At 43.0% G+C, this 22353-nt stretch overlaps 1 protein-coding gene and 1 long non-coding RNA gene across 5 annotated transcripts in view; one reads left to right on the forward strand and one right to left on the reverse strand.

Annotated features, from left to right (window-relative positions):
* The window catches only part of LOC311584728, a 39219-nt gene that overhangs the window by 14964 nt on the left and 1902 nt on the right, over positions 1 to 22353 (reverse strand). The gene's annotated exons all lie outside the window — the stretch shown is intronic.
* MCPH1 (microcephalin 1) overlaps positions 21339 to 22353 on the forward strand; it is a 208454-nt gene continuing 207439 nt past the window's right edge. For 2 of the 4 annotated variants that reach the window (XM_084759288.1, XM_084759287.1), the window contains exon 1: positions 21341 to 21935. In XM_084759288.1, coding sequence (XP_084615414.1) covers positions 21836 to 21935 — 100 coding nt within the window. In that variant the 5' untranslated portion in view covers positions 21341 to 21835. Of the gene's footprint in view, positions 21936 to 22353 lie in introns of all 4 variants that reach the window. The other 2 variants (XM_084759286.1, XM_084759290.1) reach the window with 2 other exon arrangements.

The following is a 22353-nucleotide window of genomic DNA, read 5'->3' on the forward strand; positions in this document are numbered from 1 at the left end:
CACTTTCCAACCTCAGTTCTTTTGACCATATGGGTCCTGGGATCAAACTCAGCTTATCAGTCTTGGAGCAAGTGCTGCTACCCAAGGAGCCCTCCTGCCATCCTCAGGAACAAAGGTGTAATCAACTATTTTGCTGACATTTTGAAACAATGTCCTATTATGTAGCCCAGACCAGCCTAGAATTCATGATCTTCCTCCCTCTGTCTCTCAAGTGCTAGTTTTAGGCATGTGTCTCCTGGTTTAAGCAACTATTTGAAAAATGCCCAAATAACTAGGAGCTTGCATGTAAAAAACTAAAGAAAAATATGAAATGCTGTCTCATCAAAGAAAGAATATTAAGAAAGAAATAGACACTATGAAGAAAAACCAAAAATCTGCAGGTAAAAATTCAATAAGAGACTTTTTAAAAGAGGATTTTTAATTTTTTATTTATTTTTATTTAATTGCATTAGTGTTTGTCCTGCATATATATATGAGGGAATTGGATTCACTGGCACTTGAGTTACAGACACTTGTGAGCTGCCTTGGAATTGAACCCAAGTCCTTTGGAAAAACAGACAATGCTCTTAACCGCTGAACTAACTAACACTCCAGCCCCTAAAAGAGGATTTTGATGGAAGACTAACAAACAGGAAAAAAAAAAAAGTCAGGAAACTCAAAGCCAAACTGAGATTTATACAGTGGAGCAACAGGAAGAAAAACAAAACAGGTTTAACAGTCTCAGAGGGCTGTGGGGCTCTACTCAGCATACCTACACATGTATCATAGGAGAACCAGAGGGAGAGGCAGACAAGATGTTTGAAGAAAAAAAATGAGAAAATTGATGGCCTATTACTCTACATAAGTGGCAAGTTCAACAAGTCGCAGTTGGTATAAACTCATTGAGATCCTTGCCTACATACACTGCGATCAAAATCCCAAATGTCAAAAACAAAAAGGGAATTTTTGAAAGCAGGAAAAGAGACATGTCATATAGCAGAGTCTTGATATGGTTAAAAGCCGATCTCTCATAAAATACTGGAGGCCACTAACAGTAGAATGGCATACTCCACACCCTGGAGGAGAGGGCCGCCTGTCAATCAAAAGCTCTTTATCTGGCAAAACCGGTTCTTCAGAAATAAAGAATAATTAACAGAACATTTGTTTAAGCTGAAGTCTTTACTCACATTTGATGGCATACATAAAAATTGGGGGAAGCTTAATAAACATAAATTTCTCACAGCACATACTTCTCTGAGTCCAGCCAGGTAAGTGTGGTCCTTGACCTTCAGCAGAGAAACTGATCTTAGTACACAAAGACTGTTACAACATACACACACACACACACACACACACACACACACACACACTCAAAATCAAAGTTGTGGAGCCTAGTCCCAAACAACGTATCTACAACACAATGCCTTGATGCAAGGCTCAAAGTTCATAGCAGAAAAGGGGGTAGGAAATGGTGTAAGAGCCAGAGGAACAGGGAATTCGCTATGAGACTGTTTCTCCTAGAAATGTCATCATTGGATGTCTCACCAGCATAGCGGCCTAAACATGAGCTGAACAGGGACAACATCAGTAAATGTGCCAGTGTGGACAGAGGATGCTCACGAGGACCCAATCCTAGATGGAGAACCAGAGGCGGCTCCTTAGCTGAGAACAGAAGAAATAGTTACCTTCAGGGGAGGGCACACAGGCAGGCTATCTAACACCAAGTGGTCAGCCCTGGGAATGTGCATACAAAGATATTATACAGACTGAGCAGGTTATATTTGTGTTTAAGAATACATACACACACACACACACACATACATGACATGTGTGTTACAACAATTTAAGAAAAAGGGTCATGAGCCTGAAAGAGAGCCAGGTAGAGAGGTACCTGGAAAGATGTGGAAGGAGGAAAGAGAAAAGAGGAATGGTATAATTATAACCTCAAAATATAAAAATATATTTTAAAAACCATAAAAGGTTCTACTATTAACTGAATATTCCTATTAATTTTTATATTGAACAAAAGATTTTTCTGTGACTCCCTTCTAACATGGATGTTCCTTTCAAAAAGCAGGATATGATCATCAAAGTTACTTCAAATCACAAAGGAGGAAATGTAAAGGCTTCACCAGTGGCTTTCAGATAATTTCTAGAGGAAAAAGAACTAAATCAATGTGTTCATCTTGCCCAGGGTTATTTATTTATTTTGCTTAGAATTGGAATATTTCTTTTGTTCACTGTATCTCAGTGTTATGATTTCACTGTAGATTTGTCTGTTTAACATACTTCCTGGCATGAGCCTAGGAATTCCTTCATTTACACACACACACACACACACACACACACACACACACACACACACACCACACAAACATTCTCTAATTCCTGGATAAAATATATATAGACAGGCATTATCTTTATTGGGTATTTTAACCAACTTTTTTTTTTTTTTTTTTTGGTTTTTCGAGACAGGGTTTCTCTGTGTAGCCTTGGCTGTCCTGGACTTACTTTGTAGACCAGGCTGGCCTCAAACTCAGAGAGATCCGCCTACCTCTGCCTCCTGAGTGCTGGGATTAAAGGCATGCGCCACCACGCCCGGCTTTTTAACCAACTTTTAAACCTAAATGAAAGGCAACTGAATTGGCTATCACCCTAACTTGAACATAAAAAGTTGACAATTAAAAAAAAAAAAGAAAAGAAAGAAAGCTTCCCTGTGTGTTGACTAGTTAGGTCTGTTTCTACCAACGGTCCACTTAAATTCCCAACTGGAACTGGATTATAACAAGTGTTACCAATTACTGGAGATCTCTTGCATTGGATCTGAAGCACTCATTATCTCTGGCTGTGCTGACAACCTGGCAGGTGGAACGCATTAGCATCCCCAGGTCACAGTAGAGTACCACAGAGATTAACTAACTAAACTCTGAAGTCTGTGCTCCTTCTCACCACACCTCCGCAAGAAGAGACTACACCCTGAGATTCACCCTTCATCTCTCCCCGCTCTGAATCTGCTCTTCAGAGTCCCTGGTGGTCCCACGGGTGCAGAATTTTAAACTGACATGCTGTACTAGTCTTGAGTGACCTTAGCAGTTGACATTGTTGCAAACCCTTGCTATGAAAACATTTCTTTTTTCACCCTCCCCGCCATCAAAACCCTTCTGCACAGGGTAGGCCGTTAGTAAGTGTGGCAGTTTAAATGAGAATGTTCCCCCCCACACATATGTCCGCACATTTGAACACTTGGTCCCCAGGTCATGGAGTGGTTTGGGAAGGACTAGGAGGTGGCCTTGTTGGAGGAGGTGTGTCACTGAGCGCAGGCTTTAATATTCTAAAAGATTTCTGCCATTTCCAGTTAGCTCTCTCTGCCTTCACTGAGTTCTCAGCTGCGGCTCTAGGGCCGTGACTGTCTGCCTCCTGCCGCGCTCCTTGCCAGGATGGTCATGAACTCTAACACTCAGAAACTGTAAGCTCCAAATAAACTCCTTTCTCAGCTGCCTGGGCCGTGGTGTCTTATCACAACAACAGAAAAGTAACAACAACGGTGAGAGTCCAGGGAAAATTAAGAAGTTTTCACAAGTTTGGTAAGGAAGTCCCAAAGAAGAAAAGCTTACCTACCTCCAACCAAACTGCAGAGGGGATGCAGCCTAACCCCACAGAGCTGTGGTCCTGTGCCCACCTGAACGCTGATCAACCAGTGAGGTCTAATAGGTATGGTCCTTATTTGCATGGCCCTGATTTACATACATTTAATTTGCATGGAAGATGCATAATCAAAAATTACACACAAGGTGGTTTGTGTTAACCTCAGACCTCCATGCTGCCCAACATGGCCAACCCTCAGTCACATGGTGCCAATTACATGGCAGACAACTGCACAAATTAATTCACCCTGACTACACAAGTACTCCCCAAATGGAGACCACTTCCTAAGTCAATGTCTCCTGCAGCCTGTGGTATGTTGCAGAAACCTGTCTCTGCCTAAGAAGTGAATTCTTTAACCCTTCTTTAATGCCTATTTTCTACTTTTGTGGCCACTTTTCCTGTTGCTCCCTTTATCAGTCCAGATGTTGGAGCCCTGCAGAGGTCTGTCCTAGCTACTTTGCCTTTTCTTTATTCATTTATTAACAGATTCAACAGAACTTTCTTGAGCCACTACTATGAATAAGCACTTATGCTTATAGTTCTGACTCTGAGCTGAGATACCGCATTCAGCCATAACAATAAAGACAGCAGTAAGAACATAATGAGAAAGAGGTGAGGAAGAGAGTTGGCAGGCGGGCTCAGCAAGGCGTGGCAGAGGTATGGCCCAACCTCGGGAGGGGCAGGGGAAGCCCTTGCTCCAGGGAGCATTTGAAAGATGAGTGGGGGTATTCTATGGAAGAAAAATAGTTGTTCTGCCTGATTTTAAAGAAGGGGGTGAGGAGAAGCTGCTAAGGGGAGGCATTGCTGAGCTCAGGAAATGGCAGAGCTGAGATAAGAAGCTGGAAAATCTAGGAAGAAAACCTGACAGGCTGCAGAAGGACCGTGAGTGTTCTCTGAGGGCAGCAAGCCATTCACTGAAGGATTTGAAGTAGAGGAGTGACCTGACCTTGACTGATTTTTACAGGAGCCATGTTGGCTGCAGCAAAGAGTGCGCTAGGAAGGCAAATGGGGACTCTACACCAATCTCTGTCTGGCTTACTTCTGTAACCTTCAGTTTTGTTTTTTTGTTGTTTTGTTTTGTTTTTTCCTTACTTATTGCTGTTCTCCAATGTAGCTGTCAATGTGATCTTTTTCTCTCCTCAATATTTTGTGTGAGGGGTGGATAATGCATGTCTATATAATCATGTGCATGTACGTGTACCATCAGGAAATGAACGAGGGGCCTGTCAGCTCAAGGCAATGCAGCCAACAATATGAGCCATCTTTCTTTGGTCAACCAGGTGGTAACCTGCAGACAGGAAAGCAAAAAATAAGTATTGCTGGTCTTATGCATGCTACTAAAGGCAGTACAGCTTTGAATATGGCCACAGATAAATCTCTTACACTACCTCCAAAAGTTGAATGTTATAAAATAACCACTAGTATTTATGGTCCCTTACCTTCAAGAACAGTAAGTATAATCTTAGGAAGAAGTGGATTAACTTCTCAAGGATTTATTGTGCATCCAAGTGTTATAGATGGGGATTGCAAGGCAGAAATTAAAATCATGGTATATGTAAAACAAAATTAATGTAGGGCATAGAATTGCTCAGTTGCTACTGTTTCCTTACATCAAGGACAAAGCTGCTCCAGTAGAAAAAACAGGGGCACTTGGGAGTACTGGAAAATGTGTGTTCTGGCACTCTGGTTAAAAATCAGAGACCCAAATTAGTGGTACAAATGAATAGTGGTGAAATAGAAGGTTTGGTAGATACAGAAGCCGATGTCAGTATCCTTACCCAAAAGTCTTGGATTCTAGATTGGTCCACTTCAGAAGGTTTATACACAGTTTATAGGAATTGGTAAATTATCTCAAATAAGACAAAGTGCATGATGGATTAAATATGCAGGACCAGAAGGGCAAACAGGGAAGTTGAGATCCTATGTGGCTGACATACCCATAAATTTATGGGGAAGGGGTCTTTTACAACAATGAGGTACTCAAATTAATATACCTGCAATCCCAGAGACAGCCAATGATGAAATAAGGCTTGAGCTGATAGATGCTCCTGGGGAATGTATTGATAAATATAATCAAGAACAATACAAGCTGTGCCACTGTCCAAACACAGGACATAACAGGGATTAAGTTTCCAAACTTATAAGAGGGGTCACTGCTAAGAGCCAACTGCCCTACCCCTAAAATGGTTATCTACCAGACCTGTGTGGCAATAGCCATTGCCCATAGCAAAGGAAAAATTGCACGTTAACAACTGTTTCAAGAGCAATTGGAGGCTCAACATACAGCAGAGACTACCAGCCCATGGAATTCCCCTATATTTGTTGTTTTTAAAAAATTCAGGAAAATGGAGAATGGTAATGGATTTACAAGCACTGAATAGAGTAATTCAACCAATGGGTCCTTTATACCCTGGAATTCCTTTACCTCTTTTTTTTTTTTTTTAATCTAGGTCATGGCCTATAATAATAATTGACTTAAACGATTGTTTTTTCACAATACCCTTGCAAAAGCAAGATAGAGAAAGGTTTGCTTTCTCAGTACCTACTCTGAACAACAGGGGTCCTATAAAGAGATACCATTGGAAAGTACTTCCACAGGGAATGTTAAATAGTCCAACTTTGTGTCAATATTTTGTGCAACAACCATTAAAAATAATTTATAGGCAATTTCCTCAATCTATCACTTACCATTACATGGATGATATTTTGCCTGATTCTGAAGTGGATACTTTAGAGAAAATGTCTAAGGAAACACAAAAATTCTACCATGCTGGGGATTACAGATTGCTACAGAAAAAAATACAAAGAGGACATTTGATTGGCTATAAGTCAACATAAAATTCGACCACAGAAGGTACAGATCCATAGAACCAGTTGCAAACTCTTAATTATTTTCAAAAATTAATGGGAGATATTAACTGGCTGAGGCCTACAATTGGATTAGCTACTTATGAGTTAAGTAATTTGTTTCAAACATTACAAGGAGACTCAGATTTAAACAGTCCAAGATGTCTAACAGCTGATGCAGAAAAAAAAAAGCTAATTCTGGTACAACAAATACTACAAGATATGTAAGTCGAATTGATCCTAAACTTGATTGTATTTTTGTTATTTTGACTTCAACTCATTCTCCTACTGGGCTCATTATGCAAAGGAAAGATAATATTATGGACTATATTTTCTTAGCACATAGACAAAGTAAAAAATTGAAGATATACATAGAAAAGATTTCTGAATTAATTATAAAAGGTACAATAACATTACACCAATTGTCAAGAGCAGACCTGGCTGCAATTATAATGCCTCTTACTAATGCTGAGATTATGTCATTGTGGGTAATCAATAAAGATTGGCAAAGAGCTTGTAGTAACTACTTGGGAGAAATTAATGATAAATATCCAAAAAAGAAAATGTATACAGTTCATTTAAAAAGCTAATTGAATTCTTCCATGTATTGTAAAGTGTACACCAACACTTTGATACTGATGCAAACAAGATGGGAATGGCAGGTTATAAGCAAGGTGATCAAAATACCTCAGTTCAAAGATCAGAAATATATGCAATCTTTATGGTGCTGTTAGATTTTCCTGAATCTCTTAATATAATTACTGACTGTCAATATGCAGAAAGAGTTGCTTTGCATATAGAAACTGACTAATTTACTCCTGATAACTCAGAGTTGACTTTGTTATCTATGCAATTACAACAGGCAATCCGACATAGAAACTATGCATTATATGTTCCTCATATTCAGTCCCATACAGCTTTGCCAGGTCCATTGGCACAAAGAAATGAAGAAACTGACCAATTATTAATAGGAAATGTGTTAGCAGCCTCAATTTTTCTTGAAACACATCATATTAATACTAAAGGTTTAAAGAATAAAATTCTCTATCACTTGGCAAGAAATCAAAGTGGAGAGAGGAGAGCTCTTCGTGTTCTCTGTATAACCAAACTCCATTACCTGCTAGAAGTAACCTTGGGGGCAGAAAAAGAAATAAAATCTGGCAGATGGATGTGTTTCATTTTGCGGAATTTGGGGGGAGGGGGAAGGTACCATTGACACCATACCATTGACACATACTCAGGGTTTCAATGGGCAACTGATTTAAGTCCCAAAAAGGCTTATTGGAAATAATAGGAAGAATGGAGATACTTGCACAAATTAAGCCTGGCAATGCTCCCGCATACATATCCAGTAAGATGAAGCAATTCTTTGCAGTATTATAATACAAAGCACATTACCAGTATACCACACAATCCTGTAGGACAAGCGGTTGTAGAAAGAGCTAATTGCACCTTAAAAGAGATGCTTATTAAACAAAAAGGAAGAGTAAAGACCCCAAGGGACCGACTAAATAATGCTTTGCTAACTCTAAATTTTCTTAATGTTAGTGAAAAGAGACAACAGCAGCTGAGAGCCACTGGGTTATAGAAAAACTGAGGAACTAGGCCAACCAATATACTATAATGATGTGTTGACCTGCAATAGTTTTGAGATGGGGACGTGGTTATACTTATGTATCTACAAGGAATGAAAAAATATTGTTACCAACAAAGCTTATAGATTTGACCAAGAAAGACCTCTAACTATCTGAGGCATGAATGTCTTTGTATGGCAACTGAATCTTGTTGGCTACCTGATCCTCATGACAAGCCATCCTTACATATAGCATGATTAGAGACTAATATTACAGTTCAAACAGATTTATAAAGTTGATGCCTTTCACCTACTCAAACACAGAGCAGAAAATTATCTTTGGCTGATTTTTTGCATGTTGCATATATATATATGCCAATACCTTTAAACATTTGTTGCTTTTCAGAGCAAAATACCAGACAAAATGAAGACAAAGCAAATAGCCTAAATGATTCAGTCTCACAGACTATCTACTGTTTCCTCAAGATTTGCATGCAGATCAACTTCAAAAGTGTTACCTCAAATGATCGGTCCCACAGAGACTGGACAGAAAAAGATACAGCTTGCTCTTCCAGTGCCTGGGCTAATATCCCAATTTTCTAAGGGTTTCCAAAATATGTTTTTACCCACAGACAGCAAAAAGTAACTTCAAGAACATGACAGCCCCATTCCCAATAGGTGGGGTGGGTGTTTTCATGGGCTATGAGTGATTGTTGTCATCTGAGGCAGGGTTGGTTATAAGTAACGGTAAGGGAGGAAACAAAGCAAAGGTTAGAATCAGGGTTCTCTTTCTCCCCTCTATCCTTTTTCTCTCCTATTTAGTGTTAGGGAAAGGGGGAGTGATTTAAAAAAAAAAAAAAAGAGGGATGTAAGATTACAGAATAAAAGGTAGATTATTGAACACACTAATCTCAAATGTTTTACACTGGTACTGTATATTGATAGAAATTTAAGATTTTGTTACTTTTGCTTAATGTATTGTACATATGTGGCTCATTTGAAAATGAGGCTACACACCACCGTCAGGAGAAGACAAGGCAGGAACACGAGGCAGGAACTGAAGCACACACTACGAAGGAACTCTGCTTACTAGCTTGTTCTTCATGGATCGCTCAGCCTTTCTTAGCAATGCAGGCCCATGTGCCAGAGCTAGCACCATCCACAGTGGGTTAGACCCTCCCCCATCAATCATTAATCAAGAAAATGCCTTACATGCTTGCCTACAGACAATCTAATGAAGGCGTTTTCTTAGTTAAGGTTCCCTCTTCCCAGATGCCCCTAGTGTGTCAAGTTAACAGAAAACTAACCAGCACTCTGTCTGTCATAGATGCAAAATGCCATTATTCAGGGAACTTAACACTAGCTGGTAGACTTTTGCTGACCCAACCACAGAAACTTTTGGTTGAATGCACTACATAATTTAGATGAAACTCCTACAACAAATACACTGTGGATGTTTTCAAAGGAGATGATATTGGTTTAGTAACCAGCTGTGTTATTCTGCTCCGGCTACCATAATCAGATACTCATAAGTTTAATATATAAAGTACACAACTGTTACCAGCCTCATGATACTGACTTTGAGGAAGATAAACTGCTGACAGCCACAGGGATATTAAAAACTAAACGCGCTGTTAAACGAGCCCACTCTTAGCCACTCTGCTGTGTGCAGCTGATCTTGCACTTGTTGTCTCTACCTACGTAGGGTTGTGTGACTGCAGCCTGCGAGGAGTCCTGGGATCCCTCCATTGCTGTCTTATCCCAACACAGACCTCAGTTGGCATTTCTGGACAGCTGTCAATTCAGCACAAATGGTAGAGATGTCAAGGGCATTTGGTAAAGAATTTGGTCAGAATTCAAATAGTGCATTTTCCATCCACAATTGAGTCATCCACTCCTGCTTGGGCTTCAGGTGGCAGAGAGCAGAATCCCAGTGCTGTGGTGGACTTGGTCCTGCTCTAATGTCTCAGGACTTCCAAATCTCCATGCCTACGACTCCGTTAGCATGCAGCCCACCAAATCGATGAAATACAACTTCTGCCCTTGTGTGTATGTGTGTATGTGAGTCTGTATGTGTACATGTGTGTGTGTGTCTGTGTGTGTCTGTGTGTGCGTCTGTGTGTGTCTGTATGTGTACGTGTGTGTGTGTGTGTGTGTGTGTGTGTGTATGTGTGTGTGTGCATGTACACATGCTGAGAATCGAACCTGGAGCCCCATACACAAGGCTGGTACTCCAGGACTAAAGCTACGTCTCATGTGAGTCTGTATGTGTACATGCGTGTGTGTGTGTCTGTATGTGTACATGTGTGTATGTGCATGTACATATGCTGAGAATCAAACCCAGAGTCCCATACACAAGGCTGGTACTCCAGGACTAAAGCTGCGTCTCCAGCCCAAGCCAGCGAGATATCTGCTGCCTCTGATTGTTCTATTATCACAGTATGAACCATCTAAGTCATTCCTAGAAAATAAAAATGAAACACAGGATGGAGGGAAATTCAAAGAAAAACAATAACAAACATAACAGCGCAGGTGAACTTCACAATACCCCGGCCCCACAGGACAGAGTGGAGATGCCTTTTCAACCTGCAGCCTCTGACAGCTGCTTCGGGAAGAGCTTGGTCTATGGAGGTTTTTAAAAAACACCTTCATATTACTTTTTTATCCAAATTTTATTTTTAAAAGTCAACTAAACTTTTAAATGGGAACATAGGTAACACTTTGCTCTGTAATTTCATGGCAGCGGTTTCATTTTCTCTGTCTTTTTCTTTCCCTTCATTCCACTTTCCACACAGTTTCTCTTTGGCTGCTCTCAGTTCCCGGGGCTGTGAAGTTTAACACTGCTCTCTGAGGTGCCATATTCTGCCCTTCCTCATCTGCTTGACTTATTATGTGTCTCCACTACTACTGAACGGCTAAGGAATGAGCAGGCCACAGGCTCCAAACTGGGGGAGAAAGAGAGCATCAGAATATACAGCAAGGACTGGGGATGTAGCCCAGGCTGCAAACTGCTTGCTGTGCAAGCACAAGGGCTGGAGTTTAATCCCCAGACCCACCTAAAAAAGCTGGGCACAGGCCTGCCAAGATTGCTCAGTGGACAAGGGCACTTGCTGCCAATCCTTATAACCAGAGTTTGAAACCTAGGCTGGAGAGATGGCTCAGTGGTTAAGAGTGCTGCCTGCTCTTCCAAAGGTCCTGAGTTCAATTCCCAGCAAGCACATGGTGGCTCACAACCATCTGTAATGTTAACTGATGCCCTCTTCTGGCCTACAGGTGTACATGCAGGCAGAGTACTGTATACATAACAATAAATAAATAAATCTTAAAAAAAAAAAAAAGGAGACAACTGACTCCAAATATTTCCCTCTGACCTCCACATGTGTGGCATGTGAGCCTACTGTGGAGTTGGGGATAAATGTAATAAAGTAATTTGTTTTGCCAGGCATGGCACATGCTTGTAGATTCAGCACTGAAAGGGGGTGGGGGGGGAGGGGGGGGTAAGATCTCTGTGGGTCAAAGGTCAGCCAATTTATCCTAATGATCAGTGAGAGACCGTGTTTTAAAACCAAACAAAGACAGTGGCACCAGACCACAAATGTTCACACACACACACACACACACACACACAGAGAGAGAGAGAGAGAGAGAGAGAGAGAGAGAGAGAGAGAGACTCACTCGCACATGTACATGCATGCCCACACGCGCACACACCTACCCATGCACAAGGGATAGATAAATGAACCAGGTGTGGTGGCACACGTCTCTAACCCAAGAACTCAGAAAGAAGACAGCTGGATCACTATGAGTTTGAAGCCAGCATGATCTAACCAAGGCTATATAGAGAGACCCTGTTTCAAAAAAGAAAGGAAGAAAGAAAGAAAGAGGGGGGTAGGGAGGGAAGGAGGAAGGAAGGAAGGAAAAGAAAAGAAAGAATAGCTAGATGGTGGTTGTTTGCATGTAATAATTATGTCCCTGTGCCTGCAGGTTGACAAACAAGACATGCATACACTATTCTAAGCTTATCCTGAGTGACTCCACTGCCTAGCAGACCCCTGGGCTCCACCAGTTCATCCTCCTACAACCAAAAAGACACAACCTCCATCTTTTCTTGCCCATGATACTGTCTAGATAGAATCATGCAGCTTGTCTAGTAATATTATATATATATATATATATATATATATACATATATATATATATATATATACATACATACATATACATACATCCACCTTCCCCATGTCTTCTCAGGGTTTGCTAGCATATATCTTTTTAAAATGTTGAATGATATCTGTCTGGATGGGCCACAGTCGTGCTCATTCATCCACTGAAAAGCATCTTGTCCGTTTCCAACTTTGGGACAGTTCTAGGTAAAGCTGCTGAGACATCCACAAGATTTTTTAATGCATTTTATATATAGCAGAAGGGCTAGCTCAGCAGCAGAGTGTTAGTAAATTAAGTTCAGTTCACAACACAATAAATAAACAGTTACTCCTGTAGATACTCAAGAATACTCATTAACAAAATCGTCAGCATCTATAATATAGGCAGCTGTAGGTCTGGGAGGGAGTCTCCCTGGCAGTCCCTGCTTAACCAGGAATGACCAGGGATCACACGGGAGCAGCCAGCAGCAGCAGCCTCTTCTGAATGAGGGAGTGATTGGTGATAGATACCCTTGTTGTCAGAGGCAAAGCCGAGCATGGGACCCCAGCAGTGGATCATTAAACATTTTCAGTCACACTGCCTCTCAGTAACTATGCCCCAGAGTTGTTTGGTTTTTGGTTTCATGATACTCTGCTCATTTCCCCACAATGGATATGTTTACCCAAGCTTCAGGGAAAGATTTGAGGTGATTTAGTTTTGAGTCAGCCTATGAGTGCTGAGGCATAACTTCTGTAGGCCTCCGAGGATTGTTATGAACAACCTACTTTATAGTCATGAATTCTTCTCTCCTTTATGAGGACAGGGACCTCTCCATCTGAGGCTCTGTGGAATCTGCTGGTGTCTCTGGTGTACCTTGGCCATGGGAAGTAGGAAGTAAAGCATCTTTGGGATCAAGAGAAGAAGGGAATATGCCGCAGGCATAAGGAATAAAGGGGAGGAACCGCCTTAAGTGGTAACTGCTGAGAGTAGGAGGTAGCCACTGGCCAGGCAGTTTTAAGTCAGAGGCCTCAAAAATGAGCAGTTCTGATTCTTGTCCTTGGCTGGCAGTAGAAATGTCCTAGGTTCTATTCTGGCCAAGAGCTAGAAAATGCCAAAGTGTTTGGGGGTGGGGGGGGGAGGGCTGTTTGCTGGTGTGGTTTCTTGTTGTCTCCTTTCACAGCTGGAGCACACCTGCATGAAAGTGTGAGTGAGTGTGTGACCCAAAGAGTGCATAGACATCTCATGTACAGGCCAACTGGACGGATCAGCTCACCCCTCCATGCCTACAAAAAGCTCCTGTAACTAGCAGCTAATGGCAACCCATCTTTTGGACCCACTCCTGTTATACAGGAGTTTTGCTGCTTCCTATCTCTTAAGCTCTTGCCTATAAATCTGTAAGAAATTCCTTTCTAAACTCACCCTGCTCCTACATGTGGAACTCATCCCACTTCAGCAGATGAAGAATCCGGAAGCCACTGCCGTTGCTGTGGTATCTATGGTGGCTGTTAACTGTCCAGGACTCAAGCACCCTGAGTTATGTTTACCTCAGGTGAGAAAGCCACTGTCACTCTCAGGGGGCAGCCTTGCTCTTTTCATATCATTTCTACCTCAGTAGATACAAACATTTGTTTAAAAAAAAAAAAGAGAGAGAGAGAGAGAGAAAAGAAAAAAAAAGCTAGCATTTCCAGTAAGAGCAATTTTCTGGCAATATGCCATCGTTCAGCACACACAAGGCTAATAACTGTAGCTTTTCCAAATGGATTTTACATGGATCCTACCAGGAATAAAGATCATGGGCTACATATTTCTTGGCTTTTAAGAGACAGTCAAGGTTAAAAACTTCCCTTGTGATGATAAATCATTCTCCTGTGTGAATTAGTTACAAGAGCTCTGGGGCTGGAAAGACGGCTCAGTGGGTAAGAGAATGTGTTCTCACAGAGGACCTGAGTCCAGCTCCATCTGTGACTCCAGATCTAGGGGACCTGGCAGCCTCTTCTGGCCTCTGTGAGCACTGAACCCACGTGGAGTGCAGGCATGCATGCAAGCAAAACACTCAAACCCAGAATTATTTTTTAAGTTTTGGAAAAGAACTCTCCCACCTTAGGTTCTTTGTTCACCCATTAAAATCCCATTTATAGCGCATAGCATACAACTAAAACAATCCATTATTTTTGTCTCAATTAGGTCTCTGGTAATGTTAAATTGGTTTTGTTTTGTGTTTTACCCTCAGGTTTATAAAATCACCTTTGAGTTAGTCACTAATCTCAGTTCATTTACTACATTTTCAAAATACTTTGGTCCGTGTAAGTACGAGCATATTTCTTATTCAGTATCATGACATATCATTTCACAACATAAAATATGTATTTTCATTGCTTTATTTTTAATGTATGTAGTGTGGGGGAGACAGAGATTGGGGTGACACAGAAGGCTTGTGGAGGACAAAAGACAACTTTTTGTGGGTCAGCCCTCTGCCAAAGTCAGCTTGCCAGGCGACCAACCCCAATAAACATCTGTATTTTGTTTTTAAGAGAATGGTGTTCTGGTACTATTATTTAAGTATCAGATTAGCATAGTACAGGCAGCAGCAGAAAACCCTCATTTGTACTACAAAAGGTTTCTATTGGATTTATTGTCAGTTTGTCATCGCTCTGCCCTTCCTCCTCCCTTCTTTTCTTTCTCTTTCACTCTGTTTTGTTTTACAGAAAGAGGGAAAGGGAAAGTGCAGCTGCACGGTCGGTGCTGTCCTCTGCATTTGATATTCACGCGTTTCTGCAGCTGCCTTCAGTGTTTGAGCCGCACTGTGGAGAAGCAGGCTTCTGTGGGAACGTCAGACTGCAGGGAGCCAGCGCTTTCCCCCCTGAGGTAGACCTTTATCTTACTTGTTTGCCAGGACTTCTAGGAGACTTGACTGCTGACTCCTGACTGCAGCCCAAATGCTGTCAGGCCCTTAAGGAGGAATCCCTGAAAGCTGGCCTCCTACTGAGTCCAAGTGTGTGCCTCTCAAAAGTCAGTATTTTGAGCTTTCCCTGAGCCCCGGAGTGGTTAAAGAGCTTTCTGATGTACATCCTTTGACTGTGAGTGCTGGTAAGGAAAGTGGCTTTCATCTTTTGTCCACGAAGAGAGAAGCAGCAGCAAAGTTGGTCTAATTAAGTCTTCACTCCATTCTTTCTCTAGATGAAATTATTTTAAAGTATTGTAAACACAATGACAAAAATTAGACTAGGGTATATTAATACAAAGTCAGGTATACTTGCATTCATTTATGTTAACCACCTTTGTTCCTTTTGGGGGTTTTATTTTATTGGATACATGTCAATATTGCCTCAATGAACAACAGAAAATGTGAGTCATGCACTTTACAGTTGCTTTGTTGACAGCTGGCTCATTAGTTGTGCCATGCACCATACTAATGCAAGGTGAAGACTGTGGATGGTATACAGTTCATGGTTACTATCTGTCTTTTCTGCTCAATATTTCTGTAAACTTACTATGCTCTGAACATATATTCTATTTTTTTTTAAGAACCTATTTTCTAAGTCTTTCTCCACCTGATTATAAATACACTCCACACGTGTTTTGTCTTAATTCAGCTTTTTGAGACAGGATTTTTCTCTAGCTCAGGCTTGTCACCACCTCACTGTGTATCTAAGATGACCTTGAATTCCTGGTCCTCCTAGCTCTACTGCCCCTAGCTGTGAGGTGTGGCTGTGTAAGCCTTTAATCCTTGAGCTCTGGAGGCAGAGGCAAGAGGATCTCTGTGAGCTAGAGGTCAGCCTAGCCTACACACCAAGTTCCAGACCAGCTAGAGCCACGTAATGAAACCTCTGGATCCAAATATTGTGATTTCTTTCTCTTGGTTTCAGGATAGGGTTTCTCTGTGTAGCACTGACTGTCTTCCATAGACCAGGCTGCCCTTGAACTCAGAGATCCACCTGCCTCTGCATCCCAATTGCTGAGATTTAAGGCATGTACCACCTTTACCCAGCCAAAATTGTAATTTTTAAAATTTATTTTTAATTAACTTTTAATATTATAGGTGTTTTGCTTACTTGCATATAGGTAAATGTGTGAATGCCAAGCCTTTTACTACTGAGCCATCTCCCTAGATCCTTAAATACATTTAAATATAATGTTTTATACCAGACTTTCTTTAGCTAAAGGATTTCTATACTACGTGAACCAGGCTTGTGATGGTTTCATGAGAACGCACTCTCATAGGCTCTGGCATCTGAGCACTTGGTCCACAGCTGCTGGTGCTGTTTGGGCAATTTGTGGAGCCTTTGAGAGGCTCAGCCTTGCAAGACAGAGGCAGGATGTCACTGGAGGTGAGCTTTGAGGGTATATATGCAGGTTCTCCCCATTTTCTGTCCCTCTTCTCTGCTTCCTGTGGTCAGCCACCTTCCAGCTCATGCCACAGGCCACGCCTTCCATACCATGAGGGCCTCAATCCCTCTGGAATCATAATTCAAAATAACCCCTTTCTACTCTAAGATGCTTTTGTCTGTGAGTGTTGTATCAGAGCAGCAAAGCACCCTGTATGGCAACCTTAACAGAAGTGATTTCCAGGTTGCCCAGTAACGTTTTTCTATCCACAGGGGAGGATATTGCTAACAATCTGAATGTTGGTACTTCCTCAAAGTTCAAGGTATAGAAAATCCACCCCTCACTGTGCAGGGCAGCTTATACCAGGGGGGAAAAAAAGAGGAATCCTAGCCCTCAATGTCAAGGCCTTAGGTCAATGAGGTCACTGGGAGGTGATTTGGCCCTGAGAATAGAGGCCTCATAAATAGAAGTAGTGATTTTAAAGATGTGCTTTTTAAATTGCACATATTTGTCTCTGTGTGGGAATGTTCACGCGTGGATACAGTGCTGATGGAATCCAGTAGAGGGCAATGAATCTCCTGGAGCTGCCCAACATGGGTGTTGGGAACTGGATTCTCTGAAAGAGCAGTCCATACACCAAGCCAGCCTTCCAGGCCCCAATTACTGCTTTTTTATACTGCCTATGGTATAATATTCAAAGAAATGGTGCCATCTGTAAAATACAGACTCCAGATACCTAGTGTGTAGACACCTATAGAACCTGAGAGAGAAATTTCTACCGTTTTTTCCAATATGTATTTATTTATTACATATATAGTGGTTTTGCCTGCATGTACACCTGCACGCCAGAAGAGGGCACCAGGTATCACTATAGGTGGTTGTGAGCCACCATGTGGTTTCTGGGAATTGAACTCAGGACCTTTGGAAGAGCAGCCAATGCTCTTAACCTCTGAGCCATCTCTTCAGCCCCGAATTTCTACTGTTTATAAGCCATAGTTTATGGTCTTTTATTACAGCAGTCAGGGTCAAACTAAGAGACTAAATGAATGCACTAATTGATCCACTTGATTCTTAATTGAATATCATAATGAGGGGTCCAAACTCATTCCAGTTTCAATTGAGCCTCCATGTTAGGCAGCCAGGCTTTTCAGAAAAGACCTCAGGAGAAGGGCAACCAATGAACGACAGCCCTGACACCTCACAGGAGACTGAAATCAGATATGAGAAAAGTCCTGAGGAAGTAACTTTCCCTCCCCTAAGGTCCAAACCAATCAGGAAGATACAAGTACCTCTTACCATGAGCCCAACCAATCCTGTTAAAGGGTACCCAACCCTTAGTGAAATTCCCCCTTTTCACTTTAAAAGGAGCTTGTTGTTTTTTGTTTGTTTGTTTGTTTTTGTATGAATGGCCCACCCCTGCATGCTGCCTTTTTCAGCAGAATAAATGCTGTTTGTTTTTGCATACTACTTGAGTCCAGGGTCTTTCCTTCAGCAGACCCTTACAATTGGACCTATGATGGTTAATCTTATCGACCTGCTAAGGTTAGAGCCACCAAATCTCTGGGTGTTTCTCTGAAGGATTACCTGGATTATGAGGTGGGAGGACCAACCCTAAATGTGAGGAGCATCAGGCCATGGGCTAGGGTGCCAGACTGAAATAAAGGAGAATAAAGCTGAATAGCTGTAAACTTAACTTGTATTCTTTGAGGTAATTACTGCCTCTGTCTGCTAACCTAGGCCTAGCCCTAGAAGCTTCTAGCCTCTCACAGTCTAATCTAGGCTTAAACTGTTTTCAGCTTCGGAGACTTACTGCTGAACAACTTCACCCTTTCTAGCTCTTTCTGAACTCTTCCTCCCTGGTTCAACTCAGCTGTTCTGACTCTAACTCCTCTCCAAGCTGACTGATTAAAACGGGCTTCTCTCAGCTTCTGACTTTTTGCTCTGCTTGGCCTCAAACTAACTCTAGCAATCTGCTCTCATCTTCTGGCTTTCTGTTTTCACCTGTGTCTAGCTTGCTCTCTAACTGCTCCCTGTCTCCTCTTCCATCACTCTCCCAAGTCCTCTTTTCCCCCATCTTTTCTGGTGAGAGTTGGGCATATCCTATCCTTATTCATTCTGTCAAACCTTTCTGACACTTTGTCTGCCTCTCAATTAGATGTCACTTTCAAACACAGGTGCTTCCTTCTACAAGCTAACAACCTCATTGTTTGGGATTAAAGGTGTACACTAAGAGTGGGTGTGTAGTCCAGCCAGAGGGATTAAAGGTGTGTGCTAAAGGCATGTGTGTATTCCAGCCAGAGAAGCCATGTTGCTGGATTAAAATCCCTCCATGAACATTCATCTCTCTCTCTCCTTTTTGCCTTGAAGCAATATGACCAGCTCCCTCACAACTTGCCACCATGGCTTCCATGCCCGGTGGACTGTACTCTTGAGCTCTGCTCCAAAATAAATTCACCTTCCTTGCTTTTGTCAAGTGTTTCTGTTAGAGCATCAAGACAAGCAACTGGCCGGGCATGGTGGCGCATGCCTTTAATCCCAGCACTTAGGAGGCAAAGGCAGGCGGATCGCTGTGAGTTCGAGGCCAGCCTGGTCTACAAAGCGAGTACAGGACAGCCAAGGCAAACACAGAGAGACCCTGTCTTGAAGAACAAAAAAACAAACAAACAAACAAAAAAGACAAGCAACTGTCGCAGCTCCCTTTATGAGCTACCAGTGTGTACATAAATATGGGAGAATATCCAACTGTTTTCAGCCTCTCTGAGTGAGATTTAGTGTCACACTGGCCAAATATTATTTAGCCTACTACTTATCTACTTACTAGACTTTTCTTAACTTTTCCTTTTTAAGTGAAGTTCAGGATTATAGGAAAAACGCATAAATAGAAAAAAATTTCCATAAGCCATTCATGAAGATTCATAATGCCTGTCACATTTCCTTCATCCTCTCTGATCTATCCTGTCTGTGGCAACTTTCCAGTTGGCTAAAAGTCCATTTTCAAGTTTGATTACAGGCTTCACCGATACGGGGCTAACCGACTTGGCCCAGCGCTCTTTCTTGTTGCCACGGATTCACCAAGACTCACTGAGGATTTAAGATGGCACGCCTTAAAAGATGCCGGGAGTCCGGCTGATGCCCTGTTTGGGGAGGGGTTGAGATGATTAAACCAAGATTCTGGGAGGTGTTGCTGAGCTTGCATACGAGGGCCAAAGGACCTGTCAAACCAAAGTGGAGTCAGTCATGCTAAGTGCCAGATAATTCCAAGTAAAAGGCTGAAAGAAACCAAAAGGTGCCAAAAGTAAGAGGACATTCCAGTCCACCTAAGCTAGCCAAACAGGGAAGTCCAAAAGCAAAGTTGACATATTATTCAGATTCCCTGTTCCCTTCTCGGGAAGTCAAGTCCCGCTCTTACTGCCTGTGTAAAGTGAGGGCGTGGCCACCCTAAGGTCTGGCTAAAGAGATAGGTTTTTATGGTAGAGCTGGGGAGAGTTCAGCTAAATGCATAGGAAGAGTCCGCAGCAGGGAGAGAAAGTAGGGTATTGAGAATGGCAGGCAGAGTGGATCAGGCTATGAGAGGATGGGGAACTCGGGAGAAAGGCAAAGAAGAGGGGAAGACAAAAAAGGATGTGTGTGTGTGGGGGGCTAGCAGGGGGCTGAGAGGACTAAGCACGTGGCTGAAATGGCAGGGTTGTTCAGGAGTGAGAAGCTTCCCGAACTGAAGCCTAAGAACTGGAGAAGTTATAGAAGTGGGGAGGGGAAGATGTAAGAGCCTGGGAAGGGGAGTGAAGGCAGACACTTTGGTATGCTAATGGACACCACAGTTAGCCTTTTGTCTGAGTTTCTTCTGCACCTGAGGCTGCCTAGGGAGAGCTCCCAAGCTGTAGGGATAGTGAACTTTGCTGCTTCATTCATGAATTCCCAATAATAGCTAATTACTTGTAATTTGACTTAAAAAAAAAAAAGGATAATTCAAGGGCGTATTCAAGGATGGCTTCCAACTCCCGCCCAGGTGTAAGTCACCGCACTCAGCAATTGTATCTTCTGACAGAAGCAAAAGTTGAGACAATCAGGACAAATTCCCTTCAAAGGCCAGCAAAGTGGGGCGGGGATCAACAAAAACTCCTAAATGTCCACTCTAATTCCAAACAATACTCCTATAATATAACTCTTTGTTTTTGTTGTTGTTTTGTTTTGTTTTGCTTTTTTGTTTTTTCAAGACAAAGTCTATATTATCCTTGGCTGTTCTGGACTCGCTTTGTAGACCAGGCTGGCCTCGAACTCACAGCGATTCACCTGCCTCTGCCTCCCAAGTGCTGGGATTAAAGATATGGAATAAGAGTCCGTCTACTTTTTAGTGCTGTGTTTTTGTTAAGATTGTGAAATTTATGAAGCCTCGGGGTTGGACAAGGGGAAACTGAATGACGAATAAAGTAACATTACATATATTTGGCTCATCTTTTAATAAATATGGTGCGGGCCTGGATGAGGTGGCATAGCCTGTAATCCCAAACCTTGGGGAGGCTGAGTCAGAGGACTGCTTGGTGTTATGAGGTAGAAAACAAGACCCTCTCTAAAAAAAACAAAACAAAACAAACAAACCAGGAGCTATAGAGATGGCTAAATGGTTAAGGACATTTGATCTGATGGTGGCTCATAAGCACGTGTAATTCCTGCCACAGTGGATCTGATATCCTCCTCTGACCTCCAAGCACACCAGGCATGGTGCACATATGTAATGCTGGCAAAGTACTCATATTCGTAACTAAATAAATATAAAACCAAAACCAACCTGTCTAATCAAACAAGGTGATTTTTAACGCCCTGTGCTTAAGGCGACTAAAGGAGACATTTATCCGCAGAGGAGCCCGACCTCCCTGGCTCCTGTCCTCCCAGGGTGCCTGGGGCCTCATGCCCTTCCCGGCAGCCCTAGCGTGGGGAGGCGGGCCTGTCTTTGACTCTTCCACTTTCCGAATCTCTTTGGCGGGAGGTTTGAAATCCGGAGCCTACGCTGAGGCTCCAGCAGCCGAGCTCCGGATCGGGGCCCACGGGTGGGGCTGAGGACAGAGGGCGCAGGGTCCCCCTACTGGGTCACCAGGCGCTGCGTGGAGGAGGACGCGAGCCCAGCCGGGAGAAACCGACTCCTGCCAGGGCGGCGCCCACAGTTGCCGAGGGCCCGGGCTAGCCTCGGGCCGCCTGGAGGGAATCAAGGTGTTTGCTGCACGGTGTCACGGAGCCTGCGACACGCCACGCCGGGAGGGAGCGGAGGAGACCGGAGTCCTTCCATTCACACCCCCAAGCTGAGACGCCGAACCTCCGGGCTTGCGCATGCGCACCTTTCTGCCTTCCTGCCCGCGCGCGCTGGGTCCTGCAGCGCCTGGTCTGGTCATGGAGGCCTCGGGAAGCGCTGGGGGAGCCTTCCTGAACGGTGAGGAGACTCGCTCAGTTGTGGGGGGCTGTGGGACGTGTACCCGAAAGTCCTTCCTGGGTCACCGGGGTCTGCTAACGTCTCAGGTCTCCTTACACCGGGGGGTCCTCTCATATCCCGGTTCCCTTTACACCCTGGAGTTCCGTCACTCAGGGTTCTGAACACATGAATGGACACCCCCAACACACACACATGTACACGCACACGCACTCACACACACTCATTCCCTCCCCCCCACAGTGTGTTCTTCACCACCCCCGGCGTTCCCTCACCCTGGGTTCTGAACACGTGAATGGACACCCCCAACACACACACATGTACACGCACACGCACTCATCCCCCCCCTCCCATAGTGTGGCCTTCACCACCCCCGGCGTTCCCTCACCCTGGGTTCTGAACACGTGAATGGACACCCCCC

The sequence above is a fragment of the Acomys minous genome, assembly GCF_964271855.1.
Source record: "Acomys minous genome assembly, chromosome: 15".
NCBI classification, from domain to species: domain Eukaryota; kingdom Metazoa; phylum Chordata; class Mammalia; order Rodentia; family Muridae; genus Acomys; species Acomys minous.